At 52.0% G+C, this 24,425-nt stretch overlaps 2 protein-coding genes across 5 annotated transcripts in view; one reads left to right on the top strand and one right to left on the bottom strand.

Moving 5' to 3' along the window:
• Positions 1 to 8,104, bottom strand: part of LOC138164956 (NADH-cytochrome b5 reductase-like) — a 40,970-nt gene extending 32,866 nt beyond the window's left edge. For all 4 annotated transcript variants that reach the window (XM_069092951.1, XM_069092948.1, XM_069092949.1 and 1 more), the window contains exons 1-4: positions 8,009 to 8,104; positions 4,192 to 4,402; positions 1,842 to 1,990; positions 1,041 to 1,128 (exon numbers count right to left, since the gene is read on the bottom strand). In XM_069092951.1, coding sequence (XP_068949052.1) covers positions 1,041 to 1,128; positions 1,842 to 1,990; positions 4,192 to 4,386 — 432 coding nt within the window. In that variant the 5' untranslated portion in view covers positions 4,387 to 4,402; positions 8,009 to 8,104. The remainder of the gene's footprint in view (positions 1 to 1,040; positions 1,129 to 1,841; positions 1,991 to 4,191; positions 4,403 to 8,008) is intronic.
• A 113-nt stretch (positions 8,105 to 8,217) lies between these two features.
• LOC138164955 (large ribosomal subunit protein mL37-like) lies at positions 8,218 to 22,120 on the top strand. Its single transcript, XM_069092947.1, has 7 exons — positions 8,218 to 8,608; positions 15,753 to 15,936; positions 16,036 to 16,151; positions 18,638 to 18,823; positions 19,675 to 19,832; positions 21,045 to 21,248; positions 21,915 to 22,120. Exons 1-7 carry the CDS (start codon positions 8,254 to 8,256, stop codon positions 21,990 to 21,992), a joined length of 1,281 nt encoding a protein of 426 aa, XP_068949048.1. The 5' UTR covers positions 8,218 to 8,253; the 3' UTR covers positions 21,993 to 22,120.
• Positions 22,121 to 24,425: the final 2,305 nt, after the last annotated feature.

Genomic DNA, 24,425 nt, shown 5'->3' with positions numbered 1-24,425 from the left:
AGTGCCCCCTCCACAAAGCCACCAGATGCCTCTTTAGGGAGTCTGCAAGCTACTAAGAGAGACAAGACCAATCGGGTACTCCCATAATGCGGCAGGCTCTGGGAGATCGAGCCAGCAGGGCTGGAGCTGTGAGGGAGAGGACAATTCCCAGGCTTGTCCTTGAGGCTTGGGTCAGAACAAGCAAAACAGCAATCTAAAAAAGCATCGATTAAGGGCCTACTATGCGCCAGTCCCAGAGAGATGAATGAAGAAAGGCAAAAAGAGTTCCTGCCCTCTAGGACCTTCCATGCTAAAGGAAGAGACAACATGAGTAGGTATATACATGATCTCTGGCTCTGGGGTCAGGGGATCTGCGTTCAAATCCTACCCCGGCTGGCAGTGGTATGATGCTGGGTATTTCATTTATCCTTTCTGGGCCTCAATGTCCTCATTTGTAAAAGGAGGCGGGGGAGGGTTTCAGAATACTTGGCTTTCCAGGTTCCGTGCCTCTGACGCTTACTACTTGTGTGGCCTTGGGCAGATGGCTTAACCTTTCTGGGCCTCAGATGAAGGACAGGGCAGTGTGGGGATTAGGACCAGATGGACTGTGAGGGTCCTCTCAGTTCTAAATGATGATCCTGCTTCTGATGTTGGTCATTTAACTTCCCTGGCCTCAGTCTCCTCTTCTGTTAAATGGGGGTGGGGAGTGTCAGTGTAGATGGCCACCAGGGCCCTTTCAGCGTTAGGTGTCAGACCCCATGATCCCTCCACCTTGCTGGGCTGGCATTTTTTGCTGCTGCCCCAGCCCCGGCCACCCAGGCTCTCTCCTCTGGCTCGATTACAGAATGAGCTGAGATCTGACATCTTTACGGCCCCTGCTTTGATCCTGCCTTCCATAAAAGCAGCCAGCTCTGAGCCCTTGGCCAGAAGCCAGGAACTTCCTGGGGAGCCAGCTAGGCCATGACCTCATGGGCACAGGAGCCATGGGACACACCAGCAGAACTGCAGCTGCCCCTCGCTGGGCAGGGAACAAAACGGACGGAGGCCGCAATTACGCTTACCTTAATTAAAACTTCAAAATACCCCTCAGAGTTCCCGTGGCTAATGGGTGTATAGGCTCTCTGAATCTCCAAGCCATCCACGGTCCCCCTAGGAAAGAGGAAGGCAGGGGCTCATGGAAGGGCCCCAGACCTCAGGCGGGGCTCACCAGGCCCCTGCCCTTTACTGGGGGACGTTGGAGGCTCATCTGAGTGATGAGGTGAGGAAAGGGCAATGGACAGAGAAGCAAAGCCCTTCATTTGGGGATGGCAAAGAAGCAAAATCACCACTCGGCTTGATTTTACTTAGATTAGAAATCAAAAGACCTAGACTCAAATTCTAGCTCCCAGGATCATAGATTCAAAACTAGAAGCCCACCCCACCCCCAGGCCATCTGGTCTAACTTCCTCCTCCCATTTTACAACTAGATGGCCCAGTGGACTTGGCGTTTGCAAGACCCGAGTTCAAATTGTACATCAGACACTTCATTAGTGGACCCTGGGCAAGTCATTTAACCTCTGTCTGCCTCAGTTTCCTCATCTGTAAAAATGGGAACCTTATCTTTCAGGGTTGTTCTGGGGTGATGGATGGGTGGGATCAGTCTCTCCTCTCTCCTCCCACCTGCTTCCTGTGTTTTAGGCCATGATTAGTTCTTGGCCATTTTTTCCCTTCTAAAGACCACACTCAAGCCTCTTCTCTCTCCCAGGCCAGTGAAAAGGATGGGAGAAATCAGGGAGCTGCTGTGGCAGCCGAGACCTTTCAGCCCGGAGGCATGAGCCTCTGTCTGAGCCAGGCCGGCTCAGGAAGCAGGGCAGGCTTCTTACCTTAAGATGAGATGCTGCCCAGGCCTCAGCCCCAGAGGCTCGTTCCCAGGCAGGTCGAAGCGGACCTGGCGGGTGTCATCTGTCAGCGGCTCCACAGCGCTAATGCTGAAGGCCTGAAAGGCTTCTGGGCTCAGCTTGGCGGAATGAGGCTGCAACAGTCAAAGGGCTGGCGGTTAGCTGAGCTACAGCAAGGAAGGGCCCACTACAGGCGAGGCTCTGTGTCGGGCGCAGGCTCTGTGGAGACTCAACGGGGCAGGCAGTGTCCTCACGGGGCAAAGGAGATGTGTGTGCACGCACACGTGCGTGTGTCTGCAATGCCCTGGCTATTTTGTGTGTGGATACACCGGTACAGACATGCACGCATGCACTCAGAACCACACACGCACACACTGCTTGTTTCCACACGGCACTGCATACATACATGTGTGTGTTTTCATATATGTGCATGCATGTGTCAATAATGCATCACACAGATATACACATGCATGGGTGTGACATATACAGGTATCCATTCATAAATACATATGTATGAAGCTTTTAATACAGAGATATACATTTTTACACCTCCTTTCACTACCTTTTCTGCTTGAGCCCCTGGTTCCCTTGTCATGGCCTATCTGCCAGCCCCCACCCTGGAGCACTCCCACCACGGGATCCAGAGCTGGAGAAAGTGATGGAACTGTGCCAACTGGCCACCCAACCAATTATACCAGGCGGTCCCTTCTAGCAGCCTGGCTGGATGGTGCAGGGGATAGAGCCTGAGCCCGGAGTCAGGCAGATCCAAGTTCAAATCTGGCTTCAGACACTTACTACCTGTGTGACCTCAGGCCAGTCACTTAACCCTGTATGCCTCAGTTTCCTTATCTGTAAAACAGAGGGGTGATAACAGCACCTCCCTCCCAGGGTTGTTGTGGGGATCAGATGGGCTCTCTGTAAAGCTCAGCGCAGGACCTAGCACACAGTGGGCATGAGCTATTATCATGGCTGGATACCCTGCTTCCCCACCTTCGCCTCCCCTCAAACTTCTCACACTTCCCCTGGGAACTGCAGGTCTTTTCCTGAGGGTTCCCTCCACCCCCACTGTCTCCTCCCTCACCTCGTCTCCCTGCCCTTTCGCAAAGGCAAACCCTCCACCTGCACATCTTACCTGATCCCTTCCTAGCCTCTCAGGAGACTGTCCCCTCCAGCACCTGCTGTTCTTCAGGATGAGGTATGATCTCCCACCTCCCTGCCTTTGCAAAAGCTGTTCCCATGACTGGAATATTCACAGCTCCAAATCCCTGATCTCCTCTGGGGCTTAACTCAAACACCACCTTCCACAGCAGGCCTTTCCTAGGGCCCTGCCTGTTCAAGCCCTCTCCTCAAAAGTTGCCTTCCTTCTTCGGATTTTGGTACCTATGATCTCCTCTATTAGACTGTAAGCTCTTTAAGGACAGGGCCCACATATGTAATCAATGCTTGCTGAGTCATTGAAATAAATACAAGGTAATCTGGGGAAAGAAGACAAGGACCTGCTGAAGGGGCAGGGGAGAAGTATCTGGAAAGGCACAGGCCCTGCCCTCTGGGAGCTTATGGTTCTGAGTTCAGAGTAGTAACCCATGCACAAATAATTCTAATGATCTAATATTACAAGTGGTTAATGCCAAGGTAAGGTGGTACACAGCAGGGACTGAGCACCTTGAGACCATCATGGCAGCCGGGAAGGTCTGGTGAAGACCCACCTCTGTCACACAGAAGGGAAGGGACTTGCCCATGGCTACACAGGCAGAAAGCAACAGAGCAGGGATTTGAGCCCAGGTCTTCTGACTCTGAGTCAGAGTATTTTCATTTTCTTAGAGTAGCTCTCTCCCCATCCACTGATCTACCCCCAAAGGTGAGGGGACTTGGGAATGAAAGAAGAGGAATTAACAGTCTGCTCATGGCTGGGCCTCTTTGCCATAAGACTAAAGCAACAAGTATCATTGAATCTTCTCTTGCACTCAGGGAATTGTTAGAATTGTTACTGAAGTTTAAAAGGTAAACTTTTCTAAATATAGCAGGAATCTGGGTTGGGATCTCAGCTCTGCTTCATATGAGCATATGAGAAAGGTACGTTTCTGCCACTGCAGTCAGAGGAGAGAGTTCATTGTGGTCTGAAGGAGCCGGGGAAGGGTCCCAGGAAGAAGTGATACCAAAGGTGGGCCTGGAAGGATGGGTGGGGGCAGCCTGCAGGCTCCTCCATCCAGAGCTGGAGGGGACCTTAGGGTCATTTTACAGATGGGCGGACGGGGCCCAAACCTGCTGCCGCCAGACACCCCACGTGCAGAGGGAGGTGGGGTGCCTTAGGAGACAGTCCTGGGGAACTTCCTACCTCTTCCTTCTTTCTCCGCAGGAGACTCTTATCTTTCTTGGCCCAGGCTTTTTCCCACCAGGCCAGCTCTTGGCAATAGATGTCAAACACGCAGGGTTTGCAGCCACTGCCGCAGCACTGGGCAGGCAACGGTTCAGCGGGCCGGAGCTGCAGCCAGGCTTCCTCATCGCCATCTTCCTCCTTCTCCTCCTCCATCGGCAGCAGACAGAACCTGCTCAGAGGGGAAGGGGGAGGGAAGTGAGCAAAGCCGCTTAGAACAGTGGTGGGGGTGAGCTCCCCACACCAGGCCAGGAAAGTCTCTGCCAAGACCCCACTCAAGTGTCCTGCACAATCCAACTGAACAGTTATTAGGCGCCTGCTATCTACACGGGCCAGTGCTCGCCTGCTTACTAAATGTTTGCTGACTTGACCTCTGAGATGAGGACTGTGAACCCTGAAATAGGATATAAGCTCTCTGAGGGCAGGGACTCTCCTACGGGTCTTTGCAGCTCTAGTACCAGCACAGTATCTGTCATTAGCTGGTGCTTTATAAAGAGCGCCAGAATTAAACTGGATTGGATTGAAATGAAAGTAATTGTAGCAGGTGGTGCTGGGGATAAAGCACTGGCCCTGAACTCCGAGTTCAGACTGGACCTCAGACACTTCCTAGCTGTGTGACCCTGGGCACTTCACCCTGCCTGCCTCAGTTTCCTCCTCTGTAAAATGAGCTGGAGATGGAAAGGCAAACCACTCCAGTATCTTTGCCAAGAAAACCCCAAACGGGGTCACAAAGAATCAGACTAAATAACAACAAAAATACAGTTTGAGGTGAGTCCTGAGTTCAAGTCCCAACTCCACCAAGGATTAGCTGTGTGATGCTGGTCAAATGTTGCTTTCTCTGAACCTTGTTTTCCTTACCCCCAAAATGTCTGTTTGTTTAGACGACTTTCTAGGTCTCTTCCAGCTCAGCCAAAGATTCCAGAAGGCAGCTCCATGTCAGGCCAAAGGTCCTAACCACGAGAGCTGTCCCAGGGGAGGCGAGGAGCAAGGGCTCCATGAGGAGGCTGGAAGTCCTCGCCTTGGGCATGTATAAGTAGGGCTTGGACCAGAGGCCTCTGAAGGCCCTTCTCTACTTCTATGACTCCACGAAAGAGGAGCATGAACTCCTCTTTTTTCAATTTTCAATGGGTGGCCCTGGAGGGAAGGAGATTCTGGGTGTAGGGACAGTATAAGCCAAAGGCAGGGGAACAGGAAAGGCCAGGATGAGTTTGGGCCAAGGTCAAATTATGTGGTTTGGCTATAGCATGGAATGCTGGACCAGGCACAGAGCTAGGCTTGGAAGATCCAGAGAAAAATGAAGCCACCCTCCCCTCAAGGAGCTTACATTCTAGTGTGGGGTGGACAGAACAAGGGACAGGAGAGGAAAGAGAGAACACTAAGGCCTGGGGCGGGGGGGAAGGGAGAGGCGCTGCTGTGGAGGATTGTGGTCAGACCACAGCCTTTGGTCTCAGTTTCCTCATCTCTAAAATGAGGAGGCCAGATTAAATGGCTTCAGATCACTCCCCACTCTAGAGCTACGATTCCATGATGGAAAGATGGATGGATGGATAGATGAATGGACTGATGGAGGGGTGGATGACCCACGAGACACTGTAAGAGGTGAGAGGTGGCTATCAGCAACCAGGCCTGACTCTATTGCCTGGGAGGGCATAGTGAGGGAAGAGTTAAGCTGCTTGAGGCACAATTGATGATTTATTCTGGGCTTCTTCCATGGAAGGAAGTTTGGGATTAAATTGGATTCCCGAGTATTTACATTTGAGGGCCACCATTTATGTAGAAGGAGCCATGTCTAATCACTGTACCTGCAGATCCAGGCTCACCATTAATATCCTGAATGCAAATCAGAAATCAGAAGCAGGGCCTCCCGGCAACGTGAAAGAGGAGTCTTGGAGCACTCCTCCCAAGCCTTGCCAATGCCAGCGATCCAGACTGGATGGGAATGATTAACCTCCTCCCTCCCACACTTGCCTCCAAAAGGCTCCCCTTAATCTTTCTTTTTCGGCCCTTTGAGCTTCACTTCTGAGAAATGCTATCAGTAAGAATCCCCACCCCCGCCTCCATTTATCCAGCCCTTTCAGGGTTACACAGTGCCTGCTTTCCTCGTAACTCTCAGAGGTAGGTGGGACAAGCATGATCACCCCCATTTCACAGATGAGGAGACTGGGGCTCAGTGAGGGTAGGGGCCGTAGAGTTTATATCACTCAAAGCCATCTAAAAGATAGCGTGGCTAAGCAGATAGTGTCCAGGCATAGGAGTCAGGGTGACGGGTTCAAGTCCTGCCCCTGGCACATACTAGGGCTATGGGATCCAGAGAAAGTCACTTAATGTTTCAATCAGGGCTTCAAATAGCTCTTTAAGACTGGATGACACAGAACAATAACAGATTTCCAAGGTAGAGGCAATTTTCCCATTGGGAACTCCTTATATGAATGAAAGCAAAGGTCCAGAACGAAAGTAGTGATCTTATAAAAATGGTTGGGGTGGCTAAGTGGTGCTGTGAATAGAGCACCGGCCCTGGAGTCAGGAGGACCTGAGGTCAAATCCAGCCTCAGACACTTAACAGAAAAACTAGCCGTGTGACCTTGGGCAAGTCACTTAACCCCAATTGCCTCCAAAAAGAAAATAAATAAAAATAAAATAAAAATGGGAGGCCCCAGGGACCAGGAAGAGTTGCACATATTAAGGAGAAAATTTCCCAACCATTAGAACTGCTGAAATCCATCCATCCATCTGTGTGTGTGTGTCTGGATATGCCAAGGTTTGGCTTGATAGGTAGTGAGTTCCTTACCTCTTCCTGGCTCTGAGACCGGCTCTCTATTCATCATTAAGCCATGTTTTCTCTTGTTAAAAAAAGTTTTAATATTAAACTCAGGTTAAATGCAATGGCCAATCCTTCTCCTGGTGAACAAATGAAGAGACATAGTTCCCTCCTCTAAGTAGAGAGGTGAGGGCCTATGGGTGCAGAATGCTGCATAATCTATCAGAAGTTGCTTGGTTGTTCCATTTCACTTCATTTTTTCTTTGTTATGAAGGAGTGTTGGGATGCATTAAAGTGGGAAATGACTGATACAAATGTGGCTCTCTCTCTCTCTCTCTCTGCACAGTCCACAACACAGTTAAGTCCATGAGAAAGGTGCCCAGTGGGGAGCTCAGCATCCCCTGACAATCGAAAGAGGCCGCAGACCAGGAGGTGGGGCAGCTGTGAATGCCCAAGCCTCAGTGTCACCGCCCGTCAAACGGGCTCTGCACTGGAGACCCCGCACGGCTGCTCTGGGTTAAACGAGCGCCAGATGCAGGCGCTGTGCGATCAGAGGGCCCAGATTTCATTAAGCGTGTGCGGGCGGGCGCTGTCTGGGCGCGGGAGGCGGGGGAGGGCGGAAGGGCGAGAAGGGCCAGCCTCCTGTTAACGCCGAGCCCAGGAGCTCCGCACGCCGACCGCGGGCGGGCCATCAGCCCACCTAGCATGTGGAGCCCGGGCCACAAGGGCAGCCTGGGGAGAGAGGCGCGCTCCCTAAGCCCTCGGAACACTTGGGAAGAGCTGGGACCCGGGCACTGCACTGGCCGCCTCTAGCCAATGACCACTGGGAGTCAGGAGCACAGAGGATTGGGGTCCTTCCCAGCTCTGAGTCCCCGCGGCTGGGTTGGAAGACTGGGCCTGGGAGGGGATCGGGAGTCGGGGATCCGGGATCTCCCCGCACCCAAGAGCCACTCCTACTGCTTAGCTCCGCACGCCCCCGGGGGTCGACCAGGCTAACCCCGGGGCTCCTCTCGCACATACCGTTAGCTCCGGAGCCGAAGCACTCACTGCAGTTCCGGGCCCCTCTGTTGAGCTCCGCCCCTTTCTGGGCGTGGGCCGTACTTCGCCGACGCTCCCTTACGGGGCCTGAGTCTGGGATGGGGCGGGAGGAAAGAGAGCTGAGCCAGCGGCGATTGGCTGCGGAGGCCGCTGCTCTGCGTCCTGTGATCTCGCCCCGCCCAGGCTGCGCGCGCACTCCGCTCCCGGCGGGCCTCGCGGTGGGCACTATGGCGGCGGCCTTGTGTGCACGTCCTGCGGTCGGGACGCTGAGGGCGAAGGCGGCTCCCCGGGGTGGCCTGGACCCAGGGGGGCCCCGGCGTAGCGCCTACGAATGGGGCGTGCGCTCCACGCGCAAGCGCGAGCCGCCGCCGCTGGACCGCGTGTATGAGATCCCGGGTGTGGAGCCCGTGACGTGGGCCGGCCTTCAGCACCGGCAGCCCGGCCTGGCCAGGCCCGTGTTCCCGCCGTGGGAGCGCGGCTGGGAGGACCCGAGGCGGCCCCGGCCGGTCCCGCGAGACACGCACCCCCTGCGGCGCGAGGAGCCTTGCTACATGATGCACCAGCGCTCCCGCCTGCTGGAAGGTGAGCGAGGCCGCAGGCCGGGGGTGGGCCGGGGCTCAGGCCCCACAGCCGAAGGCTTGCCGAGCGCGGTGCCGATCTTCTCCCCTTTGCTTTCCCATTGACCCCGGGTGCAGGAGCTGCGATCTCGCGCCTCAGGCTCTTGTTACAGATGGGGAAACTGAGGCCGGAGGGGGCGGAGCCCCGCAGCCCCGGTACCGCCCCCCTCGGCCTCTGCCAGCTCTGGCCCCTGTTTGTTTGCCTTTCCGCAGTGGGGTGAGAAGAGCAGCATCTCGAGGTTGGGGGTGGTTTGCGGAGCCGTGACCCTGAACCTTTTGCGTGCCCCCCACCTCCTTGTTCCCCTGGGGCGCCGCCTCCCCCGCTGTCCCAGGCCCCAGAGCCCCGCCCTCCCCCCGTGGTCCGTCCTGGGCCTGGCTGTCAGTGACCTTCCTGGAATCATGCCTGACCGGGTCACTCCCCCGCCCGCTCAGGGGCTCCCCGCGGCTCCTCACCTCCAGGTCCAGTACGATCTTCAGGGGCTGACAGGCCTCTATACCCGCCCCCCCCCCCCCCCCCCCCCCCAGCTGTTTTACGTCCTCCCAGACTCTCTTCTTGGCCTCCATCCCCGGCTCAGAGCACCCGTGCCCGTGCCCACTGTGCCCTCCCTCTCCTCTCCGCCTCTAGGCTGCCCCGGCCTCTGTCTTTTCTCAGCTGGAATCCCGCTTTCTGCAAGAAGCCTGTCCCAGGCTCTTAACCCCAGCATCAGCGATCTTTTCTCTGCATTGTCTGTACAAAGGTGCTGGCAGAGGGGATTGGGAAGGGGCAGCTTTTATCTTTCTTTGTATCTCTTGGGCTTAGCCCGGGGCCTACACATAGTAGGTGTCTAATAAATGGTCATTGATTGACTATATGGCACCTAAGCCATGGTGGGGGGGGGGGTGACGTGGGCCTTTTGTAGCCTTGGAATGGCCTGCTCTTCCATGGCCCACAGCACTCGCCCTGTGACGCACTTGCCCTGTGCCATCAGCTCTGCCAGTGATGCCACCGTTTCCTGAAGGATCGAGCAGCCTCCCTGCTTGGGTTCCCCACCTCTGGTCCCTCGCATGGCAGCTGCATTGCTGTTCCTTCATCCCAGATTGGATCTGTTCCTCTGGACGCTTGGCCTTTTGGCCCTGACAGCCCGTGGTGGTCTCCCTCCAAGCTTGTCATACAGAGCTTCCTGCTTGGGCCTGGCAGTGTGGCCCATGACTGCTTGCTGTTTCCTGTATGTACCCTGTGCTTGGAGGGCTCCCTCTTCACCTCTGTGCTTTCTCATCTTCCACATGCAGGAGCTGGACCAGAGAACCCTGGCGTACCAGGGCTTGTAGGTGTCTTACAAATGGGAAGGGTTGTTTCCAGGCAGAGTTGCCACCAACCTGGGTTTAAATTCCCACCTCTGACTTTGGGCCCATCATTTACCCTCTCAGTGCCCCACATGGCCCTCTCACACTAGATTGTAGAGGGGGTGCAGAGCTGCATGGGGAGAGGAGTTGCCTCCCCAGGAGTTACCAATGAAATCGCCAGTCTGATCACTGCCCTGCAGAAAAAGGTGCCATGTACTAGAGGGTTTTTATGAGACAGCAGGGAGGCATCCTGAGTCTGGGAGGGATGTCTCAGATCATCCAGGCCCACCCTTTCATAGAAAACAACCCCAGGCAGGGCACCTAAAGGTCTCTGGACTCCAGAATCCAGAATTCTTCACACTGTGATTCCATTACGCTGTGATTAATGTCTATGGGCTCAGTTTGCTCCTTTGGGAAAGTTTTGCTCTGTTCTTGTGCACCTAGTAGGTACTTAATGCATGTTTTGAATTGCACTGTTCTGGGCAGTGGCATTGGCACACTGTGTGACCTGGGTACTGTCACCTTGCCCCTTTTAAGCTTCCTCTGCAGATAGAAGGGGCCTGCACTGAGTGTCTCTGGGGTCTCCTTCACTTGGCCATTCTGAGGATCTGAAAGCCCAGTGTCCCAGAGTCTCTGTGCTGTAGTTCAGTCCTAGGAGGCTGGCTCTGTCACAGCTTCCTGTCCTCACTGCCAACCTTAGTTCCTTCCCCCATAAAATAAAAATGATCAGACCTTTCCTGCTTATCTCACGGAGCCTGGAGGAGCCAGTGAGATGGCAGGTGCTCAGGGTCTTGTGACATCAGTGTGAGCAGGCCATGTGCAGTGACCCTGGTGGGGGGACCCAGGAGTCTCTTGTGCCCCCTCCCCCTTTTACAGAGGAGGGGACTGTGATCCAGAGTCAGGGAAGGGTTTGCGTAGGGTCACAGGGCAAAGCGTTGGCACTGAGACTGGGTTCTCTGGTTCCCAGGCTGTTCTTTGTGGCAGGTAGAAGTCACCAGAGACACTGCATGATTGTGAGCGGCATTCTCCACTCTCTGATTTGTCTTCTTCTTTCCCCAGAAGTCCATAGGAGAGTCAGGCTAGGGTACTTCTCTAGGGTGAGCTGAAGAGGGAAAGGCCATGGACATAACAGGGAAAATAACATGGGGAGCCAATGTAAGCGGAGATTGTTTGGCCTAGGGGAGACCATTGGGCGGGCCTTCTGGCCATGTAGACAGAAAGTTAGACTTTCTCTTTGGACCGAGGTAGTAGCCCTTGAATCCATAGAGAATTCCATGGAGGAAAGTTTCCACTCCAGATTAGGAAGCGCTTCTCTGGGCACTGTGTTTAACCTCTCTTTGTGCCCCCAGCACTGGGCTTTCTGCGGAGAGAGGGCAGTGCTCCCTCTCGCTGAAGGTGGCCACTGTTCAGTAGCTGGCATTCACAGGGGCTTTATTTATTTATTTATTTTCATTTTTCAAATGCTTTATTAACTTCTGATTTACATCATTCATTTCTGCCAGATTTGGAGTTACAAATTTTCTCCCCGTTTTTCCCCTACCCACCACCCCAAAATAAAAATTCCACAGGATACCCCTTCCTCCAATCTACTCTCTCCTATATCTTCTCCCATCCCCCCTTCCTCCCTTGTCATCAACCCTTACTGGGAAAATAAGCAGTTTAGTATAGGTTGTACATGTGTAGCTAATGCAAAACATTAACATAGTAGATATATTGTAAAAGATTGACTATATTTCCCTCCCTCCTGTCCCATCTCCCACTTGTTCTATTCTCTACTTTGATCCCGTCCCTTTTCAAAAGTGGGTGCTTCCACCTTCCCTCCCCCCCTTCCTGCCCTCCCTTCCATCATCCTCCCTCTCATCCCCTTCCCCCCTACTCTCCTGTAGGGTGATATACCTTATTTAGTGTGTATTTCATTCCCTCCCTGAGCCAAATTCAATGAGAATAAGGCTGACCCATTCCCTTTTGCCTTCCTATTCTTCCCCTCCATTGTAACCATTTTCCCTTGCCTCTTCTAAATGAGATAGTTTACCCCATTCTGTCTCTCTCCATCTCCTCTCATTATATTCCTCTCTCACCTCTTAATTTCACCTTTTAAGTATCATCCCTTCCTATTAAATTGGACTTGTGCCCTCTATCTATGTATACCTGTAAACACATATACACACATTCACATATGTATTCATACACCCGTATACCCTCCAATATATATATATATATATTTCTATTTCCTTCAACTATTTTCATACTGAGAAAAGTTTCATCAGTTACAATTACTGTTTTTCCATGTAGGAATGTTAATAGTTCAACTTTGGTAAGTGGCTTCTGATTTCTTTTCCCTGTTTACCTTCTCAAGCTTCTCTTGCTTCTTGTATCTGAATGTCAAATTTTCTATTCAGCTCTGTTTTTTTTTTCATCAAGAATGCTTGAAAGTCCTCTATTCCACTGAATGACCATATTTTCCCCTGAAACATGGTACTCAGTTTTGCTGGGTAGGTGATTCTTGGTTTTAATCCCAGCTCCTTTGCTCTCTGGAATATCATATTCCAGGTCCTTTGATCCCTCAGTGTAGAAGCTGCCAGATCCTGTGTTATCCTGATTGTGTTTCCACAATATTCAAATTGTTTCTTCCTGGCTGCTTGTAATATTCCCTCCTTGATCTGGGAATTCCAGAATCTGGCTATAATATTCCTAGGAGTTTTCTTTTTGGAATCTTTTTCAGGAAGTGATCAGTGGATTCTTTGAACCTCTGTTTTGCCTTCTGGTTCTAAAACATCAGGGCAATTTTCCTTGGGAATTTCTTGGAGGATGATTTCTGGGTTCTTTCTTTGATCATGGCTTTTAGGTAGTCCAATAATTTTTAAATTATCTCTCCTGGATCTATTTTCCAGGTCAGTGGTTTTTCCCATGAGATATTTCACATTGCCTTCTATTCTTTCATTTGTTTGGATCTGTTTAACAGCATCTTGATTTCTCTTAATAGCACTAGCTTCCCTTTGGTTCATTCTAAATCTGAGGGAATGATTCTCCTCTTTGAGCTTTTGAGATTCTTTTTCCATCTGGCAGATTTGGCTTTTTAAGGCATTCCTTTCCTCATTGCCTTTTTGAGCCTCTTTTACCATTTGAGTCAGTCTGTTTTTTAAGGTGTGATTTTCCTCAGTCAGGCTGTTGACTCTCATTTCGTAATTTTCTTGCATCGTTCTCATTTCTCTTCCCAATTTTTCCTTCCCTTCTCTTATCTGCTTCTTAAGGTCCTCTCTGGACTGTAACCAGCTCGTATTTTCCTTTGAAGCTTTTGGTGCAGGAGTTCTGACTTCACTGTCTTCCTCCTGTTCCATGCATTGAACCTTTTTGTCCCCAAAATAGGAGTCTAATGTTGGAATCTTCTGTTTGTTTTGCTTCCTTTGCCTGGTCATGTCGCCCCTCAGTCACTTGACTCCTGGGCTTTTTGCCACAGTAGGACTCTGTCACCAGATGGGAGCTTCCGTCCCAAATACTGGGTTTTCTCAGCTGCCGGAGGTATTAGTTGGGTGCCCTCTTTGAAGCCTCCACACCCTCTGGCAAGCTGGATACACACCCCAGGACCTCCACCCTAGACTGCAATCCAGATCCAAGCAGGTTAAAGCAAGAGTGATTACCCTCCAGACTGGTGCTTGGTTCCCTGCACTCTGCAGGTCAGGAGCTGAAGCTGCCAAGGGGTGCTAATGCAGTGTCTCAGCGGCTTCTCGCCCCCAAGGAAGAGGCCGATGCATTCCCAACTACTGGATCCCAAAGTCCACACTGCACTGACCTCTCACTTTGTCCTTAGCATCTATGTGTTGATAATTCTGGAAACAGCCACACCTGCTGGTGATCTGGAGTCCCTCCGGCCGGTGGTTGGTCAGACCTGCCCTGGGGCTAAAACCTTGGGCTCCGCAGGGCTGGGCTCTCCTCGGCTCCCAGAGCGCTGCACTGGCTGATTCCTGCTGGGCTGTCCTCAGCAGGAGGTTAGCTTCTCTGTGTCATTTTGTGGGTTCTGCAGCTCCAAAGTTTGTTCAGAGTCCCCTTTTACATGGATTGGGGAAGGTGGGAGCTGGAGCCTCAGGGAGGTCCTGTTTCTACTCTGGCATCTTGACTCCGCCCCCCACAGGGACTTTAATAGCCCCTTAGGGACATTGTAAAGGGGACTCCTCCTTCAGGACGTGACTAGAGGGATATGGGGTAGATCAGCACTCAGAGGCACCTTGGCTCCTTCCTACCTGGTGTGACCCAGACAAGTCGCCTGGCTCTGGGCATCAGTTTTTTCACTAAATGACCTTAAGGGCTCTTCCAGCTCTAGATCCTATGCTCCTGGGACCTAGAAACCCCCTTCCACCTCTTCAAGCCTTTAATGTGATTGTGTAACTTGGGGGTGGGTCCCAGCTTTTAGTGATTTAATTGTTGTGAGGAGCTCCCATTATGAAAACTCACTCCACTCATGCAGATTAACAACTTGTCTGTTACTTGTTAGAAAGGGTAAGTGACTTTGACATGGTCACCCCTGTGTCAGTGACTGGACTGAAACCCAGGTCTTTTGTCTCTAATCCAGCCCATTTATCTACTGTGCTATACCATCTCTCTTTGAATGGGAAGGAAGCCAAAGGCAGCAGTCTGACTTTGGGACGGGATCCTCCAGGTTACCTAGTCTGAACATTGGTCGAATTCTGGGAGCTTCTCCACAATGTAACCTGATGAACAATCACTTTTCCTCTGTTTGAACAAGCCAGCCAGTGATTTCCCAGGTTTCTGATGGGGTACCTCTGTAAACAGCTGGATGTGGAGACGGGCCCTGGGCTATAGGGTTTGGAGGCAGAGGATGTGTGTCTGAATGCTGCTGTTTTTGTTGCTTTACTTGGTGTGACTTTGGGGAAGCCTCAGTTTCTCATCTATGGGATGAGGGAGTTCTCAGGTCCTAGCATGTTCAGCTTTAGAGGGATCTGCCTCACCTCACCGGACCTCCCTGGCCACATAGACATAGCCCGTTAGCTGTGACGTGAGATCCTTTTCCAAGTCTGGGGGTGATGGCCAGACCAGGGCTGTGCCTCAGTTTTCCTGATTCCCAGACTAGGAGTACTTATAAATGTGATAGTTCTTATTTCATAGCACTTACATACTCTTAGTTGATCCCAATGGCATTGGGAGGTGCCCACCATAAGAGTTCGTTATATTATCCATGAAGGAGTAGACCTGCTCACTCTGCCAATATTCAGATTGATTTCAGAGCTTTTGTCTTTAAGTTAGGAAACCTGCCCTCTGCCCTCGAAAGGAAGGGGCATCTTTCTGATTTTGATGCCTTCCACAGCATCCTGTGCCACTCAGAGACATGACCTGCTCTCTGATAACGGTCCTTCCAAGGTGTCTGAGACTCACTTTCAGCCTGGCTCTCGATGTTTAATTCATGACTTGTTCCTGAGTCTGAGCAAGCTTGTGGCAGCTTTCTCACTTTAATAAATGGCCTGCTGTCAAAAGCCACTGCCCAGGCTCTGCCAACCAAGTACGGCATTTTACGTGATGCAAGAGGAGCATCTGGCCAAAGGCTTGGACCTCCCCACCTTGGACTCACTCCCCTCCCCCATTATAGGATCCCAGGAGAGCTGAACTGGGCCATTTGGGGCTGTCACCCCATTCCCCCTTTCATAGGGAGCCCCAAAGCACCTGTAGAATTTAGAGGTAGGCCGGGTGGGACCTGAACTCCTCTTTGATGCCCCCTTTGTAGCAGCCACTTCCATCCTAATTGTCTCTTTTGCTGAATCCTATCCCCGCCCAAGGTGTAAAGCAAGCACTCTGGCTCACCAAGTCCAAGTTAATAGAAGGCCTCCCAGAGAGGGTCCTCAGGCTGGCTGAAGAGGCAGCGAGCCAGATCGAGAACCAGGACGAGCAGGTCCAGAACGCCATCTATCACGCACGCCTTTGGCATTCCACTGAGGACATCCCCAAGAGAGAGACGTACTGGTAAGCCTGCAGAAGCACATGGCCCTGCTGTACTCCTGACTGAAGAAGAGTTACATTGTCCACTCCACTCACTACACATCTGTTGTTTCTCCCCCAAAGCCCTGTCATTATGGACAATCTAATACAGCTGTGTAAAACCAAGATTCCCCAGTACCCCTCTCTGACCAGGAGGATCCAGGCCAGGGACTACACGCTGTCAACCTCATGGCGTCGAGGTCAGTGTTGCTGGGGCTCCCCCGGGGCCTCACCCCCTTCCCCCTTCAGTTTGTCTCTGTGGAATAGGTCAATGAAGATTTCTTATCTGGATGGTTATGGGGGTGGGGCGTGTGATGTGGGAGGCAGGACACCCAGATTCCAGTCCCTGCCCTGCTGCTCCCTCCTTGTGGGCCCTTGGACCAGTTGCTTCATGGGTTTAGATGTGCCCTCCTAATGCTTTGGATGAGCATCAGCCTCTATTAGAACCTGAATTCCTGGAGGGCTTTGTTTGGTATTTGTGTCCCTAAGCACTTAACACAGTCCTTGACACTAATAGGTGCAAACTAAATGTTTGTTCATTCTGGGGGCTTCCCATCACAACTTTCATTCATTCATTCATCAGCCCAGTCTTCCCTCCCTGCCCTGACCTCTGGTAGGAAGGGGAAACTTTGGGGGTTTGAACAGAGATGGCCAAGATCCCATGGACTCTGCATCCTTCCTGGTAGAGAGAAGCTGCTTGACCAGAGCACCCAGCAGCCTCTGCTGCAAGGGGCCTGTTCAGAGGAGTCTGGAGTGACAGAAAGCTTGGCGCCCTCAATCAATTAGAACCTCATTAAGCAGAGAAGTGCATAATAGCAAACCTCAAATGTTGCCTCTAATTAAACTCTTCTACTCCCTGTAGTCACAGAGGAGGGATGTGTTGAGGATTGAATTAGAAACCACACGGGTGTGGTCTGTGGGGAGGCCCTACTACCCAGGGTCACCGGAAGTCTGGGGACAGTTATTGTCTTTCCTACTCCTATGGTCAGGAAACAGGAAGTCACTGAGTTATCTTGGAAGGGAACCTTCTCTTCCTGCCCTTGCATTTTACAGAGGAGGAAACTGAGTCACAGAGTGGTAAAATGACCCACAAAAAAATAAAACCATTTTACAAGGTGTAAAGTAGCCAGGCTGGTTTTTTAAAAGCCTCATAGACTCCGTCCCCACAAGTCTTCTGCCCTTCAGGGCCACCTCCTTGGGCAGTGCCTGGCTTTTCCCAGCATGGCTACAATTGCTTGGGCCACTCCTTTGGGGGAGTTCCCAGCAAAGCCTGTTTATGAGCCGTAAGAGACTATCAGTCTCACTGCTGAGTACTGAGGTTTTTTGTTCCTTCGAAACAACTATTTCCCACCTGATTGAGATACTGCATTCACTTGGCTCCAAATGACTTGGCTTTTTCCACTGATCAGAGCCACCTCAAAAGGACAAAGTATTGGTGCTCTCCAGGGCAGTCAGAGCAGTGTTAGAGGCAAAGAGCTGCAAAACAGGATCTCAGATGGTAGGCACTGTTGAGGTGTCCCAGAACGAGGAGGGTGGTGGCTGCAGGGCCTGGCCAGCCTTGGGCTTGGCTCTGGGTGCCATGTTTTAGAAGTGACAGTGACAAGCTGGAACACATCCATAGGAGGGCAACTGGAAGGGTGACCAAGCATCAGAATCACTTGTTTAGGAGGAACCAAGGCTGTCTAGCCTGGAAAAAAAAGAAAATTTAGAGAAAAGTGACATTATTTTTGGGTGTCTGAAAGACTGTCATGTGAAAGAGAGATGGGGCTTGTTCTCTGATAGAGGGTAGAACTAGGAGGATTGACTGGAAGCTACAGAGAGGTATCTGAAGCTTAGGCTTAGGGAAACCCTCCCTACTAAATGGCGTTGCTCACCTTGGGAGGAGGTCATCAGTGAGAACAGTCTGGAGGGAGTGCAGTTCCTGTTGAGATGGGGCTGGAGCCCACTGCCCTTTCAGGGCCAGGACCTGAGCTGAGCAAAAAGGCTTGACTAGAGAAGGCACTTGGCCTCCCCTGGGCTCTGGGCCCTGGAAACCGTAAGTGCTGACTGGCTCCCTGGCTGGATTCCTGATATGAGTATGCATCCTTCCCCGCCCCCACCAGTGCAGATCGTAGCCAAGCCTTTCTTCACATCCTGGACGAGGTCGCATGAGGTTGGGCGCTGAAGGCTTTTCTCATAGTCTTTTCATAATTCCTGCTTCTCCGTGCTGTGCCTCAGGCTCTCCATTGGGCCAAGTGGTCTACCAAACAAAGTGAGCCTTCTGGGAACAAAGGGTTCATCCTAGGAGACTGGATTTAGAGCGGGAAGGGACCTTACAGAGAGCTTCATTCCATTCTCCTTCTTGTTTTTCAGATGAAGAAACAGGCTCAGGTGAAGAGGTTTTCCCTAAGGTCCCACAACTAGTATGTCAGAAGTAAGATTTGAATCCAGGTCTTGCTGACTGCCAGCCCCATATTCCATCTACTCCAGGACAGAGGCAGAGGCAGCTAACGCACATAGATTATGAATTAGTTATCTGTGTATGGACCATATCTGCTGGCTAGCCTGTTAGTTCTTTGAGGGCAAAGCCCATATCTTTGGATCTCCCCTAACATATGACCCTGTTCTTTGTACTCAGTGAGGGCCTCATAAATGCATGTTGTGCTTGAACAGCAAGCTAGCTGTTTGCCTGTTTCTCTCCTTACAGAATCCATTTTCCTTCAGATCCGTGGTCTTAATGGGACTCGTTTGAGTGCCAAGGATCCTTTACTGCCAATCGCATCTCAGGAAGAGGTCCACGCCACAGACAATCATGTTCTAGAGACCTTCTACCCCATAGCTCCAACCATTAATCTTCATGAATGCGACATTTATGATGTGAGAGAGGATTCAGGTTGGTAGAACTGAAGGGGCAGCCATTCATTTACATGCAGGGCTGCTTGGAGGCCAGGTAGAACAGGCTGGGAGGGGGAGAGGCAAGGGTCAGGCTCTTCTTTCCCACTCTTATATATATTTCTTCTTGTCCAGATAGAAACATAGTAACTTTAGAGGATGAGATATGGGGTTATGCCAGAATTGGACCCGTAAAGTGGGGTGAAGTGGGGTGGGGTGGGGCAGTGCAGTACAGCTGGCAGCTTGTCCCTAAGAAGACGGCCTCCTGGAGCCTTACCTCCTGGAAGGTCTGGCCACTGCCCTCCCAAGCCCATGGCAGTCTGGGCTTTCAGGCTGTGGGTGATCCAGACTGGCACAAACAAGACCACTGGGTAAAGTGCACCTTCTGTTCTGGAATCCTTGGTCCCCACTAGGATTTTCCCATCCTTCTTCCTCATTGAGCAGGAGGAGTGGCCATGTACTGTTGGGGACTCCAGGGATTCTTCTCAGACACCTCTCTAGTTAGGCCCGTGCTTTTGTCTTTGTTCTTGTCATTCTGTGGAGGTGCACACCTCACGGTGAGCTGCAGCGGGTCTTCCCTCTGACATCCTGCCCACGGGGCCCTGGATGCTTCTCTGAGATGTTGGGGATCACAGGACTGGAAGCTCCTCCCCTGCCCCCAAGAAGTCATTCCATCACTTCATTTTCCTCATCTCTTCACTTTTCACCAGTGGTCCTGAGAAGTGCTGAGCTGTACCATGGAGCAAGGCCGAGACTTCGAGGGGGAAGGGGCCAGTGCTGCCCCTGAACAGCCCAGCCTCGGTCCTGTGGCTATAGTCACCCAGCCCACCTTCTATGTTTTCCATGTTCCAGGTTTTCACGAAGGCTACCCTTACCCCCACCCGCACACTGTGTACTTCACAGAGGCGGCCAACAGACGCCGGGCTCGATTTCGACCGGAGCAGCTCCGAGCCAAGATGATCATGTTCGCCTTTGGCAATGCTCTGGCTCAGGCCCGGGCTATGTATGGGGTACGTGCTCTCTTGTCTTCTTACTGGCCTGTTTGCTGGGGAAGCAGCCACCAGTGAAGCTGGCTGTGTGTGTGTGTGTGTGTGTGTGTGTCTGACTGTCTATGTGTCTGTGTGTGTGTCTGTATGTGTGTGTGTGTGTGTGTGCACGTGTGTGTATGTGTGTGTCAGCCTGGCAGCATCTGTGCAGGCCTGATGAGAGCAGAGCATCAGATTGCAGTGCTAGAAGAGCCCTTCCTGCCCCTTTGGGTGCAGCCCCCTCTTGGGGTGCTGTACCCCGTTTCAGCAGTTGTGCAGTGATTGAGGGAGCTGGAGTCCAGGGGGCCGCGTTGCCAAGGCCCTCAGAGTAGGGCTGGGGGTGCTCCTCACTGGTAAAGCCCAGCTGACCTGGGCTCTTGGAGGGGCTGAGGGGCTGAATGGGAGCCACACTGGAACCCCTTAGCTTGTGGCAGCACTGCCAGGAAGGATACTTGGCCTCATCGTTCTCCCTGTGACCAGGGAGCATGAGGCCCAAAGCTTTGTTCCCACATCTGTTGCCTGAGGTTTTTGTGAGGGGTTAGACTGGTTGAGTGGGGTTAAGCCCTGGCTTCTTCCGTCTATCTGGAACTAGGTTGTAGACCTGGAATGGGGGGGTGTCCCCTTAACAGTGCTCTCTGGAGACCCTAAGGCTGGGGAAAGGGCCCTTTCTGGGCATCTTTGGTTGCCAGCCAGACTAGACACTCTTGGATGCATTCCCAGCTCAGCTGGAGCCTTTACTGGGCTGATTGCCTTCAGTCCACAGCCCTTTGCCAGGTGCTCTGGGAGGCTACAGAGACAAATGAGTCAAGGAGCAAGGGACCTTTTCAGTGCCTGGGAGGAACTCGGGCTTGGCTCTGCCCCTGCCTTTCTTTCCTTGCTTGTCACCCCTGACTCTGAGTAGCCCCTGCCCGGGAATCTCTTCTGGGCCTGGCTGGGGCCAGCTTGATGCCATTGCCAAGTAGGGCAGCAGGCAGGGTGGAGCGGGAGAGCAGATGTTCTGACCTGTGGGGAAGGAGACCCTAGCGTATCAGCTGGATGTAGTGAGAGCTGGGCCCACCTCCACACTCCTCCTCAGTTGCCATGAGAGCCAGCCATTTGACAAGCGGAAGGGTGTTTGTGAGAGCCAGGCCAAAGCCGCCTGCTCAGGCTGGCTGCCTGCCATGAGAGCCAAGGCTCTGCTTGTCCCTCTTTCCTCAGGAGGAGCCTCGGGTTCTGGAGCAGCCCCTCGTGGTGCAGAGTGTTGGCACCGATGGCCGAGTCTTCCAGTTCATGGTATTCCAGCTGAACACAACAGACCTGGATTCCAACGAGGGAGTCAAGAACCTTGTCTGGATGGATTCTGACCAGCTTCTCTATCAGCATTTTCGATGTCTTCCTGTCATTAAAAAGAAAGTCGTCGTGGTAAGTGTGAAGACAGGTTTGTTCCCTTCCTGTCGCCGCACTCGTGTGTGACATGGGAAGAGTGTTAGGCCACTTTCCAGGCCTCACCTTGTCTCGTTTTTCAAATGGGCAGGAGCAGAAATCCTACCCTGAAGGGACGTGTAAAGGATGAGGTTCCAAGGGCTCCCCCCTTCCTGAAGCCCCCTTCACCTTGGCCGCATTAACCTGATAGACCTGAGAGGAAGCAGGGCCTAGAGAGAGAGAAAGGAAGGTTACCCAGCAGCTCAGGGGCCTCTGGCCCTCAGTTCAGCACTTCTCTCGGCTTTGAGATGATCCTGGTTGGGTGCCCTGCTAGGGAGCTCAGTGAAAGGGAGAAGAAAGTGGGCCGAGCCTTGTCACTAGAGAGAGAACCAGCAAGCTGTGCAGGTGAAAGGTAGAGTCTTCCAAGGGCATCTCAGAGAAAGACCAGCTAAGTCCCCCATTGTACAGACAAAGAAACTGAGGCCCTCTGTTCACATAGGAATCCGGTGGCAGTGTCTTTGTTGGCCCCCACTCTTCTGCCTCTTGGGGGAGGGGTGGCCAGCATTGGAGAAAGAAGCCTTCTTCAGGCCCTGCGAAACTGACCTTTGTTTTCTTTACGTCCATTAAGTGGGATAACAGAAAAGTGATTCTGTGTGTTCTCTCCAGGAGCCTGCTGGAATTATTGATTATCAGCCCAGGACTTTCAGGAAGTTTTTAGCAATGTACTTGCACGGTGCAGCCTGAGCGCCAGCCCTTGGCCTGTCCGAAGACTTTGGTGGGAACACAGAGGCAGCCCTAGACTCCTGGCAGGCGCCCTAGCCCACATCTGGACCCAATCTCCTGGATGAGAATAAAAAGCTATTTATATCCTTGAGCTTGTCATTAATTTGAGTGTTTTCAGGATCATTGCAGCCAGTGAGACTGGTACTTAAAACAACGTTCTAGCCATTTTGTTTTTTCTTAACATCTTTAGCTGGGAGTGCCCAGTCCCTTGTCCCATCAGGAAATGCATCCAGGCATAGCAAAGAGCGTGCTGAGCCTTCTGGGAGGGCAGTGAGTATACTGGCAAAGTCATTGCTGGGGACCGCCAGCCCAGACTGGTGGGCACTGTTCCAAGCCATCTGGGGCATTTGTGTGCTGGGAGGGTCAGACTGCTACAGGAATTGCCACTGATGCCCCCTTAGGCCTCCTGGCTTCAGATACCTTGAGCTGGGGCTGGTTGAGGGCACCAAATGGCCACGTGTGCCTCTGCTCCTGCCTGAATTCTTAGGATCACTAAGCAAAGCCTCATTAGTCAGCAGTAATGGAGGGGAGCCGCCCTCTTATGCCTGCTGCTTTGTCTTGATCTGAGATCTCCCACAGAGATGGTAGGCATAGTCCAGCCAATGGTGCCACGAGAGCAGACGCCCAGCATCAAGCCTCCTTGTCGCATTGTTCCTCCAACCCTCCCCACCCTATGCCTCATTCTGCTGACTGTGTGACCCTGCACAAGTCATTGGCCCCTCTGAGCATCCGCTTCCTCAACTTAGAGTGGAGATGATCGGTACCTGATGTCGCTATCCAAGGGACAGATGTGATGTTTGTAGAGTGACTTAAAGCACCATGGGAATATTAGGAACTTCCTCACCTATAGGATGGGGGTAATAGTGTTGGCCACCTCAAAGTGCTCTGTAAAGATTAGATCTGCTTGTGGAGAGAAAGAGTGAAAGGATTTTGTGAATCTTAACTGGGACCAAAATGGCCATTGTTATGACTGTAATCGTTAATGAGAGGTTATGGGGCGAGTCAGACCTGTCCGTGTTGTATAGAGATCACCCAGTTGTTTGATCCCTTCATAAGTCCAGAGAAGGAGGGGGCCTGCATCAACTCGCCAGCTAAAAAAATAAGAAAAACAGAATTTGAAGTCCTTTGACTCACCATCTTGGGTTCTCCCTCACACTGCATTGCCTCGAGGATTAGCAGACCCTCTTGAAAGACTGAAAGCTCATAAGTTGTGAAGGGGCAGTGTGAAATGAAGCCCCTGGCCCAGCATAGGCAATACTTGAGAGTTCAGGCAAAGCCCAATCCTGTTATTTGCTCTCATTGGTGGGTGCAGGAGCTGGACAGCCAGAGGATTTCCTCCCTGGTGCACGCCTAGGGCAGCACTTCTGGAGCAACTGGAGGGGCTTCTGGCTGGCCCGTGCAGCATTTTGGTAAGAGTTATGCTAGGATGAAACTGGGCACTACGACAGGTTGAGGGGTGAGTGTTTTAAAGACAAAAACGAGCCATTCCTTCTTGTCTTGTGTTTCTGATATTGTTTAAAAGAGAAGTCTTGCTCATTGGCTGAGAGCTCCAAGGCTCGAGCGCTTGTGTGTGTGCGTGTGTGTCTGTGTGTGCATGCGTGTGTGTGTACACACACGTACTAGCTCAGGCCTGAGCAAGGGAGCTGCTGTGACTTTATTGCTTTTTCCTGGCTAGCAGCCAGAGGAAGCCAAGGTACCATCCAGGCAGCTATAAACAATCAGAGTAAGCCTTTGTTCCCCTGGAAAGAGCAGCCGGGAAAATTCTAGACATAACATCCTCCATGCCTTCTCTCACGTGCCATCCAGTCTGAACTTGCTTGCATTTGGTCTTTTTTCCTTTTTTTAAAAAGCATTTTGGAGACAAACAGGCCTTCAGCCCACTTGCTGAGCTCTGGGATTCTAATCTTCCCAGAAAACTTGCAGAATCCCTTCTTGTGGTCAGGGTAGGTCTGACCATATCATCCCTGACCGTCATTCAATCAACTCTTCTGGCCTGCTGTCACCTCCGGGTTCAATTACAAAACCCTCTGTTAGAGGTTGAAAGCTCTTCCCAACAGGTCTCCTCACCACTCCAGTTTTCTAAGGCTAAGACTACTCCTCTCTACGGTACAATGACTATCTGGAAGGCTCTCCTCATCTTCACCCCCCAGCTTCCCTGGGATGCAAAAAGAGGCAAAAGACAGTCTCTGCCCTCATAGAGCTCACAGTCTAATGGGGGAGACAACAAACAAACGTACAAATAAATTACAATACATAGGAAGTCATTAAGAGAGGAAGGGCATTGGAATGAAGAAGGATTGGGGAAGGCTTCCTGGAGGTGAGGTTTTAGTAAGAAGGCTAGGTAGCAGAGATGAGGAGGGAGAGCATTCCAGAGCTGGGGACATTTGGAGAAAT

Source organism: Petaurus breviceps, unplaced genomic scaffold, assembly GCF_028583685.1.
Source record: "Petaurus breviceps papuanus isolate PSGF00001 unplaced genomic scaffold, PetGlider_PUasm1.0 207, whole genome shotgun sequence".
NCBI classification, from domain to species: domain Eukaryota; kingdom Metazoa; phylum Chordata; class Mammalia; order Diprotodontia; family Petauridae; genus Petaurus; species Petaurus breviceps.
The sequence above is the reverse complement of the archived record's forward strand: the minus strand, read 5'-3'. Positions and strand labels throughout refer to the sequence as shown.